The 21,520-nt window shown below is 35.9% G+C and overlaps 1 protein-coding gene across 1 annotated transcript in view; it reads right to left on the reverse strand.

Moving 5' to 3' along the window:
• Positions 1–21,520, reverse strand: part of ADAMTS19 (ADAM metallopeptidase with thrombospondin type 1 motif 19) — a 219,007-nt gene that overhangs the window by 150,998 nt on the left and 46,489 nt on the right. The window contains exons 4-7 of the mRNA XM_087816415.1: positions 14,954–15,126; positions 13,033–13,116; positions 12,187–12,344; positions 1,490–1,533 (exon numbers count right to left, since the gene is read on the reverse strand). Of these exons, the coding sequence (XP_087672541.1) occupies positions 1,490–1,533; positions 12,187–12,344; positions 13,033–13,116; positions 14,954–15,126 (459 nt within the window). The remainder of the gene's footprint in view (positions 1–1,489; positions 1,534–12,186; positions 12,345–13,032; positions 13,117–14,953; positions 15,127–21,520) is intronic.

Genomic DNA, 21,520 nt, shown 5'->3' on the forward strand with positions numbered 1-21,520 from the left:
CTGATCTCTCTTGGGGGCCCGAATGAAGCAAGAAATTGGTCTATATTAAAGAAGGCTTTAGGGGCAACATAACATAGCTGTTTAAGTGGAGAAAAGGTCATTATTTTGAGACAAGCTTTATTGGTAATCAAAAGTTTCCAAGGTTAGGTTGATTAAAACTATATTAAGGTTAATTTGTGAAGATCCAGGTAAGAAAAGGAGAAAACTGCAGGAAGCAGGTGAGTTAGCAGTAGCAAGATCATCCCTAAATCAAGTCAGCTGTTCCCTAGGCATCCAGCTATTTTCATGCTTAAAGTCCCTTCTGAACCAAACATTCCTTTGACTCCATCATCATCTGCTATATTCTTTTGTAACTATTTCCCACTCATTATCTCAGATTTTAATCATCTGAAACGGTTGATGAGCATTTAAGTTAATGGAACTAGTTAGAATTATTTTTTTAAAATACCCATAACCATTTATTCTGTTTTTAATCCCCTTTTTATTGTTCATCTTACAAAAAAACTCAAGATGGTTAAGATACTTATCACCCTGTAGAAATGGACCCCACATGATATCAAAACCATATTATGACTCTTGCATATGCCTTATGTTATTATATACAGCTACATGACTTAAAATTATATTTATGGTTATACAGTTTATATCTATATATAGTTATATATGTTTGGATAGGTAAATTTATATAGATGCATTTATATTAGCATATTTATGGTCATTCTCTCAAACCTAAGAACTGCAGTTTTATGGATCCTATTGGCTATATGGTTATGTTTTAGGAATTTTAGACATTAGGACAAAAATATAGAAAATTTGCTACTTCATGTATAGAAAATTGTCACTAGTCATGCAAATTAAATGGACTTTTTTTTTTTTACTGCAAATAACTTCAAGCATATATAACTTAAAAACAAATCTTTTAGCCTAAAAAAGGCCAATCATACTATCAATATATTTTGCCTTGGTTTACCAATAATAATAGAAATTTATTAAATCCATGTTTATGGCTCAGAAAATAACAAATAAGAACTCATTATATTCTTTTTTTAAAATCCTCACCAGACCATATGTTTTTATTGATTTTTAGAGAGAGAGGAAGGGGGAGAGAGAGAGAAAGAAACACTGATGTGAAAGAGAAACATAGATCAGTTGCCTCCTGTATACGCCCCGACCGGGATTAAACCCAAAACCTTTTGGTGTACAGGATGATGCTCCAACCAACTGAGCCACTGGCCAGGGCTCATTATATTCTTAAAGCATCATTTAAAATTTTTTCAAATATAGTGTAATTCATATCTTTAAGCTGTTTCATTAATAACTGAAGTGTTGGCAAGTGATTAAACATATAGGTTGAAAATATATATCTCTGACACTCTAAAAATATTCTATTAAAAGCAGCACCCTGCAATAATTTCTTACATTTAAACAAATGATGTGTTCAAGGTCCCCAGAATTCCTCAAAAGTGTAAAAATTTTTACAGACACTTACCAACAGTATCACATGGTTCATCTTTGTGTACACAGAAATCTTTCCTAGAAAGAAAAATATAAAATAAAAATAAACTTTTCCACAAATAAGAGACTATGTGACTCATTTTAATAGTTGTATGAATAATAAACCATAACCTTTATCTCTAAGAATTTAATAAAACTGAATATCAGATTAAATAATTTTTAGTTCTAAGAAAATGTAAGAAATTTTTATACCTTTTTACCTGATATAACCTGAACCATACTGTCCTACTTCATAGACATTTCAAAATAAAATTCCATCTTGTTTTGATTTTTATAGTATTTCATTTTATTATTACCAAAAAAAAAAAAAAGTATCTGATATTAGGACATGGCTTCCTGTTTGAAAAATATTGTAAGATCTCTACTTCACATGAGCCAAAAATAATTTCCAGATTGAAGATTTAAATGTGAAAAATACAATTTAAAACAACATAACATGTTATATCATAAGATTGTGAAAAATTTTAAAAGACTGATAATAATGGTTCTGATAGGTCATGAAGAATTTAACAATTTTACATAACTGGGATATAACCATGAATAATATGCTATAATTTGCTCTTTATTTGACTACTATATCTTGGAGAGCATTCCATAACAAAGTATCAACTTTTGAGGCACACTATCTGAAAGGAAAACTTCTAGCATTTATAAATATAGATTAGAAGTCTGCAATCACCTTGCTCTTCTTCCATGCACTTGATTTCTAGTCAATTTCTTTTTATTGAGTTATAGTTGGCGTACATCATGGTTTCTGGCTAATGTTAAGATTTATTTTTGTCTTTGTAGTTCTACAGTTCCACCCAGATGTGTCTAGATACCAAATTTGTTTTTATTTATCTTCTTTGGCACTGGTATATTTTTCAATGAAAAGATCCATGAATACATGAAAATTCTTACCATTTTCTTTTTAGTTAATTCCTCTCACATTCTCTCGATTCTCTTCTCCTGAAACTCCTTCAGGTGCATGTATGTCCTCATTTTAATGTCTGTAACTCTCAAGCACCGTTTTCTATTTCCATCTCTTAACCACTCTATGCAGCCTTCTAGGAGAATTCCCTCAGTTCTATCATCCAATCCACTAGTACTTCCTTCAGCTGTATCTAATTTGATTTTCAACTCAGAAATTAAGACTTTAAGTATAAATACATTTCTTTGATAGATGTTTAATTTTCCTTAATTTCCAAATCAACCATTCTTTTTTCTAGACCATCTTATTCTAACACTTTGAAATATTTTTGTGTGTTTTTAATCATGAGAATATGCTTTTACAATCCCTGTCAACTTTAGTAGTAGCAGTAGTAGTAGTAGTAGTTGTAGTAGTATTTTTTATTGTGATTCTTGGCTTTTACAATGGAAGATGATGTCATTTAGAGTTTTGGAATTCTACTGTGCACTCATTTAGTTGAGCTCACTTATGGTTGCCCTGTATAGTATAAGTTGAAAGAGGGCCACTTCAGAGCAGTTTTGCATAGGCTTTCACTAAAGTGCTTCAATGGTAGAATGATATTTGTGATAGTGAATACCAGGGAGGTGCAGTTTTTTCCTAACCTGGGATCACAGTTGAGATAGAATACTTCCTGTTGACAACTTGTGCTTATTTGTAGAGCTCTTACCAGATCACGCTTTCATTAAAGGTGTAGGTAGCTACAAATTCTGGCTGTATGTCATCATTTCAGTTCCACTTTCCCACTTCACTTTGCAAAACCTCAGAGGTTTTTCTTCATGTGGAAGCTAAACCCAAGAACCCAGATTTCTGAGTCCAACAAACTTTTCCCAGGGCAGCTATCACATTACTTCAGAAGCATACTATATATATATATATATATATATATATATATATATATATATATATATATATATATATATATTTTTTTTTTTTTTTTTTTTTTTTTTTGCCAGAGCCCTCTTTATTTTTGGCTTATCTATGCATATGAAAGGGTTTTATAATATTTTTTCTATAATCCCTATATGCCTACAGATGGGAACATTTTCTGATGATCTAGTCAGCCAGTTTATCACATAATTAAAGGAAATGAACTAATCTGTGACCAACCATATATTAATTAAGCATAGTGAAACATCTATTTGTTTATTGTTAACATTAGATCTTAATATACATAGAAACTAGCTATATAGGCCTTATTCTATTATTACATTTTATATCATGCACCTACTCTTACCAAACTCTTTAAAAGACTGCATAACTACCTAAATAAGATGTTCACATTGATGGCAATTGATACTTAATATTTTTAAATATTTTTTCAGAGAATCTAAAGTGGATGATATAGTAAGAGAATGTAAATGGTCCTGGATCATCCACACCCAGTAGCTAAGATTTCCAGTTTCCTTCTTCATTGTCTTTTTTTCCAATCCCTCCCCCCGCTTTACTATCTTTCTCAATGCCTGGTTCTTCATTTCTCCCTTTGATTCCAAGTACTACACAGAATCTTCTCCAGCTATCAACAACAATTCAACACACTTCTTCTGGTGCTCAACTTGGGCAAAGTTGGTCTCTGTGGTTGAAAACTAACACCAAATGATACAGAAAAATATATCCCCACCCCCTAGAGGCTGAATATAACTACAGATGAAAAAGAATGAAAAAGGTTTGCTGACATTCTTTTTTTACCAGTAAATGAGCCGGTAGTCTTTCTCTGCAGCAGAAGATACAGAAATCGAATCTACCACAGGAACACCATGTATAGTGATTAATTCTAGGGGTACATTTACATAGAAAACAATGTAAATGGCTCCCTCTATTGTTGTGTAGCACACGACTTACCTATACAATTGGATATGGTAGGGATCATTAAGTGCCTCTTCTATGAGGGGAAGACTACAAAGATGAATAACAGAGGCTTCTACTCTGAAGGCAAAGAAGAGGGTGAATGCAATCGCCTCTGTAATGTGATAAGCACCCAGGATCAGTGAGGAAGGAGCCTGGGGAATTGTATTGAATAATGGATAGTTCTATTTTGCAACTGACTTTGCCAGCAAGTGAAGAGAGAAACACCCAAAACGGATGATATTGAATAATACGGTAATGCAGAAAATTAAAGAAACGCACAAAATCAAATCTTCACCTTAGGGCCAAGAATCACTGAGCACAAAGTATATTCAGATGTAGGGGGAAAGGGATTTCATGTGCTTTTTCTAAATGTACAATACATCACATAACACATGAGGCTGCAACATGACTATTTGATTTACATAATGTGAAGCAAGGGACTTCATCTATAACTAAACGACATGATAAAACTATGACAAACGTACTGCTTATTGTCAAGGGCACTTAGAGTTCTTCACACAGCCAATTTTTGTTCACTTAGCAAACAAATGAATAAAACATATTATTTTGAAAAACACAAGGTCTTTTATCCAAAAGCATTGGAAATACCTCTCAGTACAATTGACGAATAAATTGTCAGCAGCATTTGAAAACTTCAGATCAGACTATAATTCACAATCTTCAACTTCTTTCCAGAGGATCACAATAACAAATTCTTAATTTCATAATACTCAAAGATTTATTGGGGGGCTGGGGGATTTGTTTGCCTAGACCTGTGATCATGTGAATTCAAATTCTCTCATTTTTGGCTCACGTTGGCCCAGTGCGCCTGAAGTCTGCATCATAGAGTTTCATTATGTGAGTTTATGGAAATGATACTGTTAGACTTTGGCAACTCGGAAAGCCAATAAATTCTGCTTAAGTTCTGATTTATATTGAAAAAAATGAAATGTAGCCTTTAATTTCCAAGAATGAAGATGCATCTGAGAATAAGTCTCATTGTAGAGTTTTATAGTGCCCTGGGTTATACCTATAAATGACTCATTCAAATATTATTCTATGATTTGTATTAAATTAATATATTTCTGCCATTTTTATATTTTATTAAATTTTCTATCTTACTTGCCAACGTCATTAGTTTGAAACTAGCTTTCAGAAGTACTGTACATAAACCAGAAGCATTTCAGTAAATAGGAAAAGCAAAGCTATCATTAACAAAATGAAATTCTAAATTAAAGGGTGTTTTCAAGAGACACAGACTTGGGCCTTCTCCCTGATTTCAAAGAAAAACGTGTGAATTACACTAAGAAATCATAGAGTTGACAGATGGGATAATATGTTTTGTGTTTTTGTTACTATGAGCCCACAAGCACTAGGTCAGCTTGAAACTATTTACTTCATTGTTATCCACAGAACAATTTAACAAATATATTACTGCAGATAGGTTTGGATTTATATAAACATTCATTTTAGTTGAAACTAAAATTAATAGCTGAGCTAAAATTTCTTCCTACTAATGTCTTCCCATAACATACAACATTTAATAATCATCTAAGATGAGCATTCACTAGAAACTAGCCTGGATATGAGTTTAGTTTGTCAAATATGGGTAAGAACATGAAATCCATGGAGATTAAAATTTTTATTTTGTTTTTTACAAGTTCCTTGCAAAACTGCAGATCTGATCATCTTTATATTTATGCTAACTAAAAAGAGATTCTTCTCTAATTAGTCAAACCACTCATTTAACCTTTCCTGATCAAATGGTGCTAGTTCACATGGCAATAAAACATTCCCTCTAGTGGGCTCATTTTCACTCTTACGGCACTGAAAGCACTGATATGGAGAAACAGTGACCCACTACACAAACCTTATCTCCACAGGGGAAGATAGGGAGAATTACTTGTCAATACCTATTAATATTTAATATGTGTATAGTCTTTGACAGATATTTTTTCTATTTTCAACCACAGATTTTTATTCCCATTATGTTCCAAAAAAACAACAAAACCCAGAAGCAATCTATTAAGTTCTATCCTAAGTCCTAGTTGTCAGCATGCAAAAACCTGAAGTCACCATTTCTGCTAAAGGATCGAGGTGTACAAATTTTTTTCTATGAAACATGAAGTGGCTTACCAAAGCTGTAACAAATTTTACCTACCAAAAAGGCTTTTCCACTAGGTGTTGAACAGAAGTCCTGTTTCGACAGTGAAGCTTGGGTTTTCTATCCATAACTAAAAGATATACTAGAAACAATACTGCCTTATTTTGTCTTATCTTTGAAAAATACAATCTGGGCATAGAGAGTACATATTTTGTCCTATAGTAGTAGTTCAAGTTTTGAAAATCTGAGGATGAATAATTATTTTATCAATTGAACTGATCCAGCAGATTGAGATTATAAAAATACAGGTTGTTGTATGTTTTCCTGGAGAATATTATTTAGAGTAGTCTCACAAATCCCAGATATTATTACCTTCAGTTCATTCTTTTAATATATTATACTAGCCTATGGCTAAACATGAAGTTTGATAGCATTTTATGAGAATTTGACAATAAGGAAGATTATATTACTAAACACAAGAGTAAGTACTATTTTTTTAATACTCACCACCTGAGGATATGTTTATTGATTTGAGAGAAAGAGAGAAATATCGACGTGAGAGAGAAACATCAATCGGTTGCCTCCCATATACACCCCGACCAGGGACTGAACCTGCAACCTAGGTATCTGCCCTGACCAGGAATCAAACTCTTGGGTGTATAGGATGAAGTTCCAACCAACTGAGCCATTCGTCCAGGGCACAAGTACTATTTCATCACCCTAAATAAATACTAGAACATGCTTAAAACCATATATAGGTAAAGATGTTCATATGTTTTTCTCTAAGTGTGAAAAATCAGAAAGTTGTACAAATAGAAAGTAGTTATATAAATTAGGACCCTTATATGTAATAAAATGTCTGCTCCTCCCTCCAAATGATCTAGACCAATACGGTTGTATCAGTTTCCCATTGCTGCTGTAAAAAATTACCACAAACTTAGTGACTTAAAACAACAGGAATGTATCCCCTTACAGTTCTAGAGGTTTGAAGCCAAACATAGGTCTTACTGGGCTAAAATCAAGGTGTTTGTAGGGCTGCACCCCTCCTAGAGGATCTAAGGTAGAACCTGCTGGATGGCCTTTTCCAGCTTCTAGAGACAGCCTGCATTCTTTGGCTAGTGGCCCTTCTGCCACCTTGAAAGCCAGCGGTATAGAGTCTTCCGGTCTCTCCGACTCTGACCTTCTGTTCCCTTTTCCATCTTTTAGGATTCTTGTGATTACATTGGATCCATCTAGGTAATCTGGGATAATCTCTCCATCTCTACATCCTTAATCACATCTGCAAAGTCCCTTTCACCACGTAAGGAACATATTCACAGGTTCTGAGGATTAGGATGTGAACAACTGATGGCATGAAAGGACTTACAAAACATATAAAAAGTAGGGGAAAAAACAATAGAGAAAACTGTGTATAACATGGAACAATGTTCTTTAGAATACGTACCAACTCAACACTGGCTACCTTTGAGCAACTTGTACCATAAGAATATGTTCAAGAATTACTTGGGAATTATGCTACAGTGTTTCCTAAAAACCTATTTAATAACATGGAAATGTTTGGACTAGATTTCTACGGGAAAATATGTATTATAAACTGGTATATAAAATGGAGACTTAAACTCCACGGATAATATTCTTTCTTCTATAGAGGGGTAAACAGGCAGTTGTTAATTTTATTATACCTTATATTTTCTTCATCATATATATCACGCAATTTATTATTTATTTATTTGTTTGTTTATTTATTTATTTATTTTTGTAGAGAACACCTGTGCCAGCTTGCTAGTGAAGACTAGCAGCAAGGGAGGTAATAATGAAGAGTGTTTAGTTAAAAGTCCGGCTTTTATTTCATCTTTCTTGAGAATATCATGCTAAGTGAAATAAGTCAGAAATAAGTTAGGAGCCATATGATTTCACTCATATTCGGGACATAAAACTGAAAGCAACAAATGAACAAACAAGAAAAGCAAACAAAAACTCATACACACAGACAATAGTATGTAAAAATAAAAGAGGGAAGCAGCTCGAGGGGGTAGTAAACAGAAAAGGGGGTCAACTATATGGTGACGGAAGATTCGACTTTGGGTGGTGGGTGCACAATGCAATATCATAGAAACGTATACTTGAAACCTATATAATCTTATTAACCAGTGTCACCTTAGTAAACTGAGTTTAGAAAGTGTGGCTTTTAAAGCTCTATCACAGAAGAAGAAAAAATATTGGATGCAGGAGATTCTTTTTTCAGAGTTTTTAAGAGAAAAATGGTATTGGAGGTAAGGAATAAAATTAATGTCGCAACATTGGTGGGGCAAGACAAAACTTGCATGAAGGGTATAAGCCCAATATTATAAAAATATGTATTTATAGTTACACAAATACATACAAAACAAAACTGAAGGAATATACTTAAAAATATTACCTATAATTACTCCTAGGTAGTGGAATTACAGGCTAGTGTTTTATTCTTATTCTTGTATTTCTCAAACTTCTATAATAAATGTATTAAATTTTTAATAAGAGAAAATAAAATTGATAATAAAATTATAATTATTATCTACTAGTTTCAGAAGCAATATTTCCAAAACCTATCATCATGAGGAGACGGAAGACAGATTTCGTCAATCAAGAAATAAATACATAAAATCATTCATGGTTAATACGTTCTGGAAATCTAATTTGTCTGTATCATAGTGGTGGTCACTACAGGTTAGAAGTTAAAATTAACCACATACAGTAACTTATGTGATCATAAATAATACTATGGATTATATATGGCACTATAAAGTCTTTCGTCAGAAATATAACATTTAGTACTATATACAAATAAAATGTATTTAAGAACCTCGTCATGCAAAATAACTACAAAATATGACATAATTTCATATTAAAATTTAAAAAATAAAGTCTGTATGTTCCCTGGTAATCCTAATGATCTTCACTAACAGCAATATTTGCTACTTTATTACTTTTACAACAGCAAGTCATTAAAAAAATATTTTGGTAGAGAAGTAAACTTTAATATTTGTTAATCTTATTCAAATAAAAATTGCTTTAAGTCATAAACAAGATAAATTTTAGTATAAGCTGATTTCTTACAGGGCCCCCAAAACCAAGTGATTAAAAATGACCATCTTTCCAAACATACCCTGTCACTCTGAAATATCATTAAGAGAACCTCTACCACAGAAAAGATGTGTGCTTTCAAAATATATCTTAGCAACCCTAATGATTTAATTTGAATAAAAATAACTTAAATAATATAATTTAACAATTGTAACAATATAATTTAGAAAATTAAAAAATTAAGTATAATTTAAATAAATCTGTGAAAATTTAGCAGAGAATTGAGAAAACTATGAGATAGGGGAATTGACTCTTCATCACTTGTTAAATAACTTGAATGGACATAGATGTTTATTTTGCCTATAATTTTTTTAAAACTCTATTAAGTGTGATGTTAGTTTTAGATATTTGGTGTATATTTGTTTGTGAATACCCTTTCATAGATTAATAAAGTACACTTAAGAACTCATTAAGAACTTTTGTTGATAGGATTATTACCCCTTACATTAGAGATATCTCTCCATCATCTTTCGGACTCATTTTTTTCTGAGGGGAAGTCAGTCATTAACCTTAACATTGATACCCCTGTGTAATGTATCTCTTTTCTCTGGAAAATTCAAAAACAATGTTCTGTATCTTTGGTTTTCACCAATTTTCCTATGATATGCCTAGGTCTACAATTTGTTATTTATCAAGTTTGGGGGGAAATGTGGCCATTATTTTTTCAAATAATTTTTCTTACCCATTCTCATTTGCTTCTCCTAAGATTCCAATGACAACGAAATTAATTGGTAAATCCAACATCTAAGATATCTCAGGGTCAGTTTCCATTGACTACTTTTCCTTGACCACGGGTCACATTTTCATGTCTCTTTGCTTGGCTAATTTTTACTATGTTTTAGACACTGTGGAAGGTATATTACAGAGATTCAAGATTCTGTTATCTTCCCCTGAAGAATACTAACTTTTATTGTAGGAGGCAGTTCAGTTACTGGCTGATCAATCTGAACTTTGGTCGGTTTGAGTTTATTCTTTGGTAGGAAGGACCTATCAGAAGCTCAAGATGATTCCCAAAGCCTTTGTCAATTGGTGGGACTCAAACTCCAAACTCTGTCTCCCTTAAATATCTTACTGGGGTGTGGTTTCAGGCTTTGGTAGGGCAGGTCAAAGGCAGGCATTTCTCTGAATCATGGTCCCTACTATGAAAGCATTGCCTTCCTGTTTTATCAGCTAAATGTCAGGCATTAACAAGATTGTTCCACTCTTGTGGCCTGAATCCGCTTATTCCTAGTATCTTTTGAAAATCTAAACTCCATAGCAGCAGCACTCTGATAAATTTTGGGCAGTTTATTTCTGTAGGTATTCAGACTAGTCTTTCTAAGGTCACACAGGTAATCTGTACACAGACTTCTTAGCACCTTTCCCTGCATAGGACCCTTGCCTCTGGAGTCCTCAGCAGGACCGCTGTGTTCTACCTAGATTTCAGCTTTCAGTCAAAAAATTGTCCCGAGGCAGCCCTGGGCAGGTGGTTCATTTGGTTGGAGCATCATCCCGCACACCAGAAGGTTACAGGTTCAATTCCCAGTCAGTATACACACCTAGGTTGCCGGTTCAAACCCCGGTCAGGGTGTGTACAGGAGGCAATGGGCTGATGTTTCTCTCTCTTATGTTGAAGTTTCTCTTTCTCTCTCTCCCTTCCTCTCTCTCTAAAAATCAGTAAACATCCTTGGGTGAGAATTTTTTTAATTGTCCCCAGCCAAAAAGTTGGGTTGACTGGAGTCAATAAATTTTCCTTCTTTCCAAGTTGCAGTCTTGCATTGTTCATTCTCCAATGATTGAAAGAAGTTGCCAAATAAATATTTTCCAGTTGTATGCTTATTAACTGCAGTAGTCCAGCATCAGGTACACCTAACTGTAGAAGTCCAGGTGTGTTCTTGCAGAGAGATTTTTTTCATCTTTATGAATTATCTATAACCAGAGTAGCTTTTTTATAATTCAGCAACAGAAGCTATCATGCATTTAAATAGACTCATTACCAAAAAAAATCACGTTTAAATGTTACTGTGTATTATGTGATGTGAAATGTCAACACTATTGATACTAAAATTAAGTTGCTGCTGAACAATTATTTTCATTTTTACTAGCTCTAAGCAAGATACATGTATCAATGATCATTAATAGAGAATACTCATGTATAGTATACTTTTGCTCATTCACTTTCTTATATTTATATGTAATGCTGCATTACAAATGTTTGTGAGTACTATAGACATTCCCAGTGCAGCTCAAACCTAACTGAATTTTTTTTCTCAGATTGAACCAGAAAGTTTGTCAATTTCTGAATTTAATATATTGGATTACTTTATATAGTGATTACTGAAAAACAGACGGTGTGGGCTCATAATTTCAAAGTTCCACTAAATTTCACCATAGTTTTCACTCATCAGCACTAATGACTGTATCCTCACATTAAAAATTGAAGCCATTTGTAAAAAAAAATTAACTAGTCAAATGTTTTGTCAATATGCCACCAATGAGTGGCAGTTCAAAACCCAGTTATTATGAATTGAGGGAAACTGACTAACATCATTATGCCAAAAGTTTTTTGAAACCAAAATCGAGAATAAAAGCATTCTGTGAAGGGATTAATAGGATTAACAGCATGGCCATAGAATTAGGAATATCATTTAATTGGCTTTGGAAAATTTACCTTGTTATAAGTATAGCTGCATCCACCGAAGTCATGTCCTCTCCCCAGCTTGTTGACATCTCTAAATGTATATCATTCTTTTTGCCAAATTCTTCATGTTGCCACTTACAAAAACTCTCTAGCATTTTCTCTCCGTGGTGCCCAATATATAGATCTGCCTGCAAAAGAAGAGATTTCACTTCAAAGCAAATTATCCTCCATATACAAAACACTGTATAACTGAGGGACATCTTGAATTACTAAAGCAAACGGCTGACCGTAACATTAATTAGAACCTGGAAGACATTAAGAATTAACTTAGCCTGAGGTTAAAATCTCAAAACTCTGTGAAGGTACAACAGTTACAAGATCTGTTTACCGTTATTCAGAAAAAAGGAGAGATGTTCAATGGAATACTGAGAATGTGGAACTTTTAGACTTAAGTGATTCATCATTTCTATACTCTAAGAACAAAGGCTTTACAAAGTGCCAGTTAAGCAGCATGCTAAAGCGATGTCACAGAATGGTCCTCATTTAAAATGAACCGCAGATAAGAAAAGGCTTTACACATACATGTTTGGAGAAGAAAATAAAACTGTCATTAAATATGACTTTTTAAAATTACTTTTAGAAAGTTAAGGTTTGTGGTCAGGATCCTTGGAAACTAAGAACATTCCATTTTTGGAATAAAATTGAGGTATTAATCCAAACTAAAGACCAGTTTATGTATACTCTGATCCAATGGGTATTTCTGGATTTTAAGTCAATAAAAAGTACATCCCTAACATTGCCTTCACTTAAAAAGTATACTTGAACACAACTTCACACCCACTTAATTTAGAACAAAAAAACTCAAGACTTTCTTACTGGAGTTTCATGGAGCAGAATAAGCTTTATCACACGAAGATTGACCTGCACACCAAGACTCTTGTGTTGGAAAAGGTTAAAAACCTAAAAACAAATAAAAATTAAAAATCCTAAAATAAAGCTGAAAAGCATCTTAAGTTTTCTTAAAGTCCAGACATGGGAGACGTCTGCATTTAGTTGAGAAATCTTACATATTTTAAATTTTTAAATTATTTAAAAATTAGCTTAATAAGCAATAACTTAACTAATTCATTTTAGGTAACAAGAAATTTAGACATAGCATTCTGGGATACCTACTGCAGCCTTAACAGTCTAGGCATTTCAATGGGGTGCTGAGAGAAGGCTGGGCTTTTCATGATATCGAAGAGAATTTTAGTAACTAAGCCCTAGAATTTTTCTTATTTTTTTTTTTTAAATATATCTTTATTGATTTCAGAGAAAGGAAGGGAGAGGGAGAGAGAGAGAAAAACATCAATGACGAGAGAGTCGTTGATCAGCTGCCTCCTGCATGCCCCCTACTGAGGATAGAGCCCGCAACCCGGGCATGTGCCCTGACCGGGAATCAAACCCCAATCGCCTGGATCCTAGGTCGATGCTCAACCACTGAGCCACATCAGCTGGGCAAGTTTTTCGTATTCTTAATTCACAAAATACCAGTGTTCTTTCCTCTGAGAAACAGTCCTAAAAACTCAGCCTGCTTTATGCCACCTCCCAATTCATTTTTTAGAGTCTTTTCTCTCTTCCAGGCTAGCTGTCAAACAGAAACACGGTTTTCAAAGCTCTTCCCTTCAACACTCCCATGAAGACAAGCTTGTGGGCCATTGTTGCTTAATGGTTTCAGAACATCATTATAACAGGTTTTCTCAAAATGTGGTGTGTGTTGACATGCTGGAAAGCAATGGGAATTTTTTATGTGGTATTTTGAGTTTTTGCAAAATTTAGCATTTATTTAATAAATAAATAAATTTGCTATTTTGTAATAGAAAATATAATACTGACACACCAAACCCATGGTCTCCACCAAAACCAAAGCTGGTGGAGTGTTCAGGAGGTAAGTGAACATACACAGAAATGACTGAAGTGTGGGAAAATCTGTTTGCTGGGAAAACAAACCAAATAATGGCAAAAATAGTAAAAATGGGAACTTTACAAAAACATAACATATTTATCCTTGAATCAGGGGTGCTTGCCCTGCTTATAAGGTAACTGGAATTATAAATGGACATTTTCCTTTGGCTTTTATTTATGTTTATTCTCCTCTAAGAACCACCCTTCACTAGAACCTTCTAATTCTGCCTCAAAGGAGGTTTACCCAAAACAATACGCAATTAAATCAAAGGATTCACTGGGTAGTAAGCACCCATAAGATGCCAGGTGCAAACTAGATTTCTGCAGTCCAGAAATTGTCAACTGAAGTTAGCTACAAATAATTCAGCTGGTTAAACAGTTAGCTATTAGCTATTAGGTCTTACTCATCAATTAGCATTCTACCTGACATCCAATTTTACATACCTATATAAGAGCTCAATGGATTACCAGCCTCTGTTGTTGTTCCACCTCATAATCCAGAGCATTTGGATAGGACCATGCATATGAACAAATATAAAATTTCTGCTAACTTCAACCAATGGCCTTTTATAAATGAAAATGAAAAGAAGGACACAAAAAAGAGAGGAAAGACTAATAGTTTTACCACATCAAAATGAAAAATAAGGGTGTTTTTTCTACTAGACAATGGGAATTATTATTTTGATATCTTTTTGAGCCAGATCAATTTGGTAAACCTAAAGATTTTTTTTTTTATGTCAATAAAAGAAAGGAATAGTAATGAGTTAATTTTTAAAGAACTTCATTATACTCACACATTTCTTCCTTAGAGTTTTCTTGAAAAAATTCCAAGCGCACCTTAAAGTTTGCCTACCATATTTAAGATGGTTAGAATGAATCTCCTGGCTGCATCTGCTCCATGATAGGAAACCATTGCTGGGTCTGCAACCACTACAGTCTCTATGTTGTATTCTTGAGGTAATTTGTATGAATATCGTTTCCCTCTTCCACTCTCTGTTATTTTTTTAGATCTAGGTCTTCCTTTATCTGCAACAGAGAAATGAATTTTCAAATGCAATTCCATCTTGGCAAAGTAAACAAAAAAATTCTGTCCATTCAAGAATTTAAAAATATGTTTATTTTTAAAAAATTTATAATATCAAGTATTAACTGTTTTACATGTCTTATAATATATATCTATACTGAACTAAGAAAATTATCCAATTAATTTACTTTTAATTAATATGGTCTGAATTAAATATATCAAATTGAAACTTTATTCATTGCTCTGATGACTTAACTTTTTAAGTAGAATTACTTCCACTTCTATGTGATCATACCTACCCTTTGTATTTCTTTGATATCTGAAAATGTTCTCTTTGTAATCATTTGTTTAACAACTATTCACCTTTCCAGAATAATTGTGTTTCATTAGCCTTCTCAAGAAACACTCCAAAGAGTTCCCTAATTGAAATACAGGTTTCTAGTTTCCTTTCTTTTCATTGCCAGCATCCTTTCCCCTCTTCTAGTGATATTAAATGCTGCCTGTATATGATTTTGATTCCCCTTGAAAAAATAATTAACTCCTCCCTAAACTGTTCTTCTTTCCCATTAAAATAACAAGACATGTTCACAGTGCTCTGTAAGAATTGCTTTGACAATGTATGACATACCACATTGATTTCCCATTATCATTTAGGTAGGTAGTCACTTCTGAATTCTCTCTGGCATTTCTCATAAGCTTCTTGCAGAACACAATGTTTTCCTTTTCCTGATTTGAGACTTTTAATTAGGACCTATTGTTTATTTGTCTGATCAAATTAACTTTAAGGTTATTTGAGGAGACATGTTGGTTATTATTTTGGCATACCCTTGAAGTAACATTTAATGTACTTCCTTAAAATGTTTATTTTTGCTATTTAAATAAAACATTCTCTATAGTAAAAAATATAAATATGTGCTTATCGAATACCAACATGTAATGATGATACAATGGTAGCAAAACTAAGTAAGTTCCCTTCGCATGTGGAACCTAAAAGGCATCTGGCATTGGAGTATGACTTTGGAATCAGACAGAATGGACCTCTACCATTTATTAGCTCTGCCATTTGGGGAAGTAACATCACTAAGTCAGCCTTAGTTTCCTCATCCGTAAAGTGGATAATACTAACACCTACTTTCTAGAGATGTTGATGGCTTATACTAAGTCACATCAGTAACGTCTCCATAAATACAATAATAAATGAAATATACATGATTTTCTTTTTGAAACCAGTAACAAAATAAAGGTCTACTTGCAAGAAGTACCTGAAGTGACTTCACCACACATCCTAATTTCAGGCAGGAGCCCGAATTACTAAAGCGTTATCCAAGGGTTACAAAGGATTTGGTTCTGTCTTCTGTCAGGATCATATAGAAGTTATGATCTTAGGGTAATAAAGATTCCTCAAACAGGGCCAAATAAAAGCAGTAACCACAAATAAACATATTTATAAAATTAAGTACATAAAAATATAAAATTTCTGTTTATTAAAACATACCACTATCATAATGAAAAGCATGCCACCAAGTGGGAGAAGATATTTACAATGCTTTTCCATAATAAAGAAATAAAAGCTACTCTAAATCAATGACAGATAAACCAATTAGAAAATTGGCAAAGGACTTGAACAGTAATTTCTCACAAAAAAGATATCCAAATCGCTAATGAGAAGCACATGAGAGGATGCTCAATCTCATTAATCTCAAGAAAATACAAATTAAAATCAAAATAAATTAAATTAATTAAAATCCCTAGAATGTCTAAAACACAGAGATGATTATATCAAGTGTCGAAAAGAATATAGGGACAAGAATTAGAAGTTCCATACACATACATGCTGGGAGTTTAAATTAGTATAAACACTTTGAAATACTGATTGTCAGTATCCACTGAAGTTGAAAATTTGCACACCCAATGATCAAAGATCTAAAATATGTATGTATCAGAAACGCATGTAAATCACATGTACAAATTATTCAGAGCAGCACTATTCTTAATAGTTCAAGTAACCATCAATAGTATGATAAATATCCAGTGTGGCTCAGTTGGCTGGGTGTCATCCCAGGCACTGAAAGGTTGCTAGTTGGATTCCCGGTCAGGACACGTGCCCAGGTTGTGGGCTGATTCCCAGTGGGGGACACACAGGAGGCAGCAGATCGATGCTTCCCTCTCACATCAATGTTTTTCTCTCTCTCCCTTCCTCTCTCTAAAAGTTAATTAAAAAATCTTTTTAAAATATATATAATGGACAAAGAAACTTTGGCCTATTCATACAATGAAACCCTATATAGCAATTGAAATAAACCAACTACTGCAATGTACAAAAATATGGATGAAGCTCCTAAAGAAAAGGCTGAGGACAAGCAGCCAGTTACAGGGAGACGGTAAGATGGCGGCGAAGGTAACCGGGTCCCCGCCGCCACCCGCGACCACATCAAAATTACAACTAAAATACAGAACCACCGTCACTCAGAGCCTCCTGAGATCTGGTGGAACAGAAGCCCCACAACCAGGGAGCTGAAGCAGCACCGAGACCAGGAGGAGGGGCGGAGATGAGGGCAGATCGGGGGCTGAATCAGAGTCGAACCGCAGGCTCACACCCGGTGCCGCGGTTTAAACCCGGGAGGACATCTTGGCGGCAGAGGTTTCCCAGAGGAGGGAGGGGTCCCAGCCCCACAGCAGACCCCAGCCCAGAGCTCCAGGCTGGGAAGAGACGTCCCCACAACTCCGGGCTGTGAAACCAGCGGGGACTGTCCCTGAGGGTCGCGGAGGCTGCGGGAGCCCCAGCAGCTCCTCCTAAAGGGCCGGCACGGACTCACTCGGACGCTCCCTCTGAGCCCAGCGCCGGGCGGCAGCCTGAGAGGACCTGGGGCACTCGGGGAGGAACTAACCTGCCTGAAATCCGGGCGAGAGGCGGAGGGTGGTTCCTCCCAGGCAGAAGGGCTGGCGGACGCCACTGTTCCTTTGGCGAGTCCTCCCCGCACAGCCGGCAGGCAGGCGCCATATTTGAATCCCCAGCACCTGACTCACACCTTTGGCCCCGCCCCGTGATTCCCAGAGGCCCCGCCCCTCCCCACCTGCAGCTCATCCAGGCCATTTCCAGGGGCTTTTCTGTGCAAGTGGCCTCTGGAGCCTTATGCTTAGGACTTTCCTAAAATCTCTCAAGCAGCATCTAGCCTCAGCGTGCCCCATACCTCTCCATAAGTGGCTCCAGGGAGGGCACTAGCTACAGCCTGCACTGGCTCATAGCTTGGCCTCTCCTGGACACCTCCAAGCCCAGGACAGGCAGCAGCCATCTACGAATTGCTGTGTAGCTCATGCTGGGGGGCCCTGGGCAGGGCACATGCAGAAGCTGACTCTTCATCTCCCCAGAGGCCCCAGAGACAGTGTATCCAGTGGTCAGCTTTGACCACGCTGGATTTCAACCCTACCACATCCACGAATGACACACTCAAGGGGTGGACTCAGTGAACACCAAAGCTCCACTGAAGTAAATCCTGCTCCATAGGGCTGTCTCCAGCACAGCAGCTCTTTGGCTGTAGTTACAGCTGGTCCTCACAGCCGATTGGCCTGGGAGATATTTCCCCCCAGTAATGCCAACAGCAACCAAGGCTCAACTACAACAGGACAGTGCACACAGCCACACAGGGGAGCACCTAGAAGGCCCAGCTCAGGTGACTGGGGAGGCTGAGCCACTGGACCCTACAGGACACCTACTACACAAAGCCACTCTACAAATTCCAGGAGACATAGCAGCTCTACCTAATACAGAGAAACAAACATCTGGAAGCAGCCAAAATGTGGAGGCAAAGAAAAATGTCACAAAGGAAAGAACAGAAGAAATCTCCAGAAAAGAACTAAATGAAATGGAGCCAAGCAAGCTAACAGATACAGAGTTCAGAATAATGGTTATAAGGATGCTCAAGGATATTAGTAAGACTATTAAGGAAACTAGTGAGATCATCAATGACATAATAAAGAACCAGTCAGAAATGAAGGCTACATGAACTAAAATGAAGAATAATTTACAGGGAATCAACAGTAGAGTAGAGGACGCTGAGAATCAAATCAGCAATTTGGAACATGAGGAAACAAAAAACACCCAACCAGAAGAGTAAAAGGAAAAAAAATATCCAGAAATATGAAGATAGTGTAAGGAGCCTCTGGGGCAACTTCGAACAGCCCAATATTCACATTATGGGGATGCAGAAGAAGCAGCAAGGGAACAAGAATTTGAAAACCTACTTGAAAAAATAATGACAGAAAACTTCCCCTACCTGGGGAAAAAAATAGACTTACAAGTCCAGGAAGCACAGAGGAATCCAAAGAGGCCCACAGCAAGACACATCATAATTTAAATGCCAAAGGTTAAAGACAAAGAGAGAATCTTAAAAGCAACAAGAGAAAAGCAGTTAGTTACCTATAAGGGAGCACCCATGTGACTGTCAGCTGATTGCTCAACAGAAACCTTGCAGGCCAGAAGGGAGTGGCAAGAAATATTCAAAGTGATGAAAAGCAAGAACCTATAACCAAGATTGCTCTACCCAGCAAAGCTGTCATTTAGAATTAAAGGTCAGATAAAGAGCTCACAGATAAGAAAAAGCTAAAGGAGTTCACCACCACCAAACCAGTATTACATGAAATGTTGAAGGGTCTTCTTTAAGAAGAAGCTAATGAACAAAAGAAACTGACAAACAAAATAGACCCAGAGACACTGAAGCATGCAACAGACTGATGTATTTCAGAGGGAAGAGGGAAGGGGGGTAGGGGTGGGAAGAGATTAACCAAAGAAGTTATATGCATATATGCATAATCATGGACACAGACAATAATGGGGTGAAGGCCTGGGGAGGGGGTGGGAGCAAGGTGGAGGGGGTCAATGGGGGGAAAAAATGGGACACCTGTAATACTTTCAACAATAAAGGTAAATTTTTTAAAAAAAAAAGCCAATTACAAGAGAGTAGGTAGGGTTTGGATTATATCACCCAGGAAAGTATGTGGAGTGAGAAGTAGAAAGAAAAGGAGGAAGTTTAAGAAAATGCCTACATGTGGGGGGTGTACAAGTGGAAGAAGACACACTCATGAAGGAATCAGAAATGTAAGAAAAATAAAAGGAGAGCTAAAATGAAACCAGAGATAGTTACACAATGAAGGGCTTTGGAACTGCACTGAGAGTGGTAAATAGACCATGTAACAGAGAGAGAAAAGTTTGTCCCCTTTATTGCCCCAGCTAGTGACAGATCTGTTGGCGCCAAACTGTCCTTGTGCAGCATCCACATTTGCATATTATATTTAAATAGGCTACTTGGAACAGTCTGTTTCTTAAAAATCTCAGCTTCATGGTAGATGCCATCATACAAGTTAGCCACTGTGTGTGAAAATCGTGCATATTGAAGTAATCTTTTTATTAAGTCGCTTCCTTTGAAGTCTTCAATGTCTACATCAACTATGCTCAGCTCATTTCTCATCTCCTAAACCTTGAGGCCATTTTCCACCCATATGCATGTATAAAAACAACATAATTGATATCACACACTTTCAGTCAGAGAAGAAATTTTAAAATGCGCATTCACCAGTGTTCAATGTATGATCTCCATAATACCTTCCGCATACTGACAATAATCTCCACAACAGTTATGGATGGTGTATGGAAATGATTTCAGTAGTGGTCTGGGTCTTAGACATACTCATAATTTATACTAAAATGTTAGGGAATACATACTGACAACCTTACTTGCCTGCTTAAAGTCTTCAAAGACCACATTTTGCCTTTGAGATAAAGTCCTTCCCACAGTACACAAGCCCCTTCCTTATCTAGTCGATGACTACCTTTCCAGGGTTGTATCTCATGACCACGTTGCAGATGTTTGGCTTCAGCTCCCCGAGTTGATGCCACTGCTCCTGCCTAAATGCTTTCCCCAACTAACAACATGAACTAAAAATTTCACATGTTTTTCATTTGCACACATAATCTCATTTAATTCTGACAACCCTGAGCTTTGGGTGTCACTATCCCTACTTTTTATATTATAAATAGAGCTTTTGAGAGATAAAGTACGTTTTTCAAAGTCACAAAACTCAGAAGTGGTAGCTCTAGAATGTGAACACAGGCAGTCTGACCCCCAAGTTCATTAACTTAGCCTGCATACTCTGCTCCCTTTGCTCCCTGTGATGTGCATAAGTTTTACTTGATCTTTGAAGCTCAACCCCTCAATAGCAGAAGCTTGAGATCTTGTGTACTGAGTCTGTCACAGTTCTTATCACACTACAGTATAATTATTCATTTACCAGTTTGCCTAAAATAATACATTGATGCCCTGCCTAGTAGCTCTGTTGGTAAGAGCATTGTCCCAATACACCAAGATTGTGGGTTCAGTTCCTGGTCAGGGCACATACAAG

The sequence above is a fragment of the Miniopterus natalensis genome, chromosome 4 (genome assembly GCF_054644295.1).
Source record: "Miniopterus natalensis isolate mMinNat1 chromosome 4, mMinNat1.hap1, whole genome shotgun sequence".
Classification (NCBI taxonomy): domain Eukaryota; kingdom Metazoa; phylum Chordata; class Mammalia; order Chiroptera; family Miniopteridae; genus Miniopterus; species Miniopterus natalensis.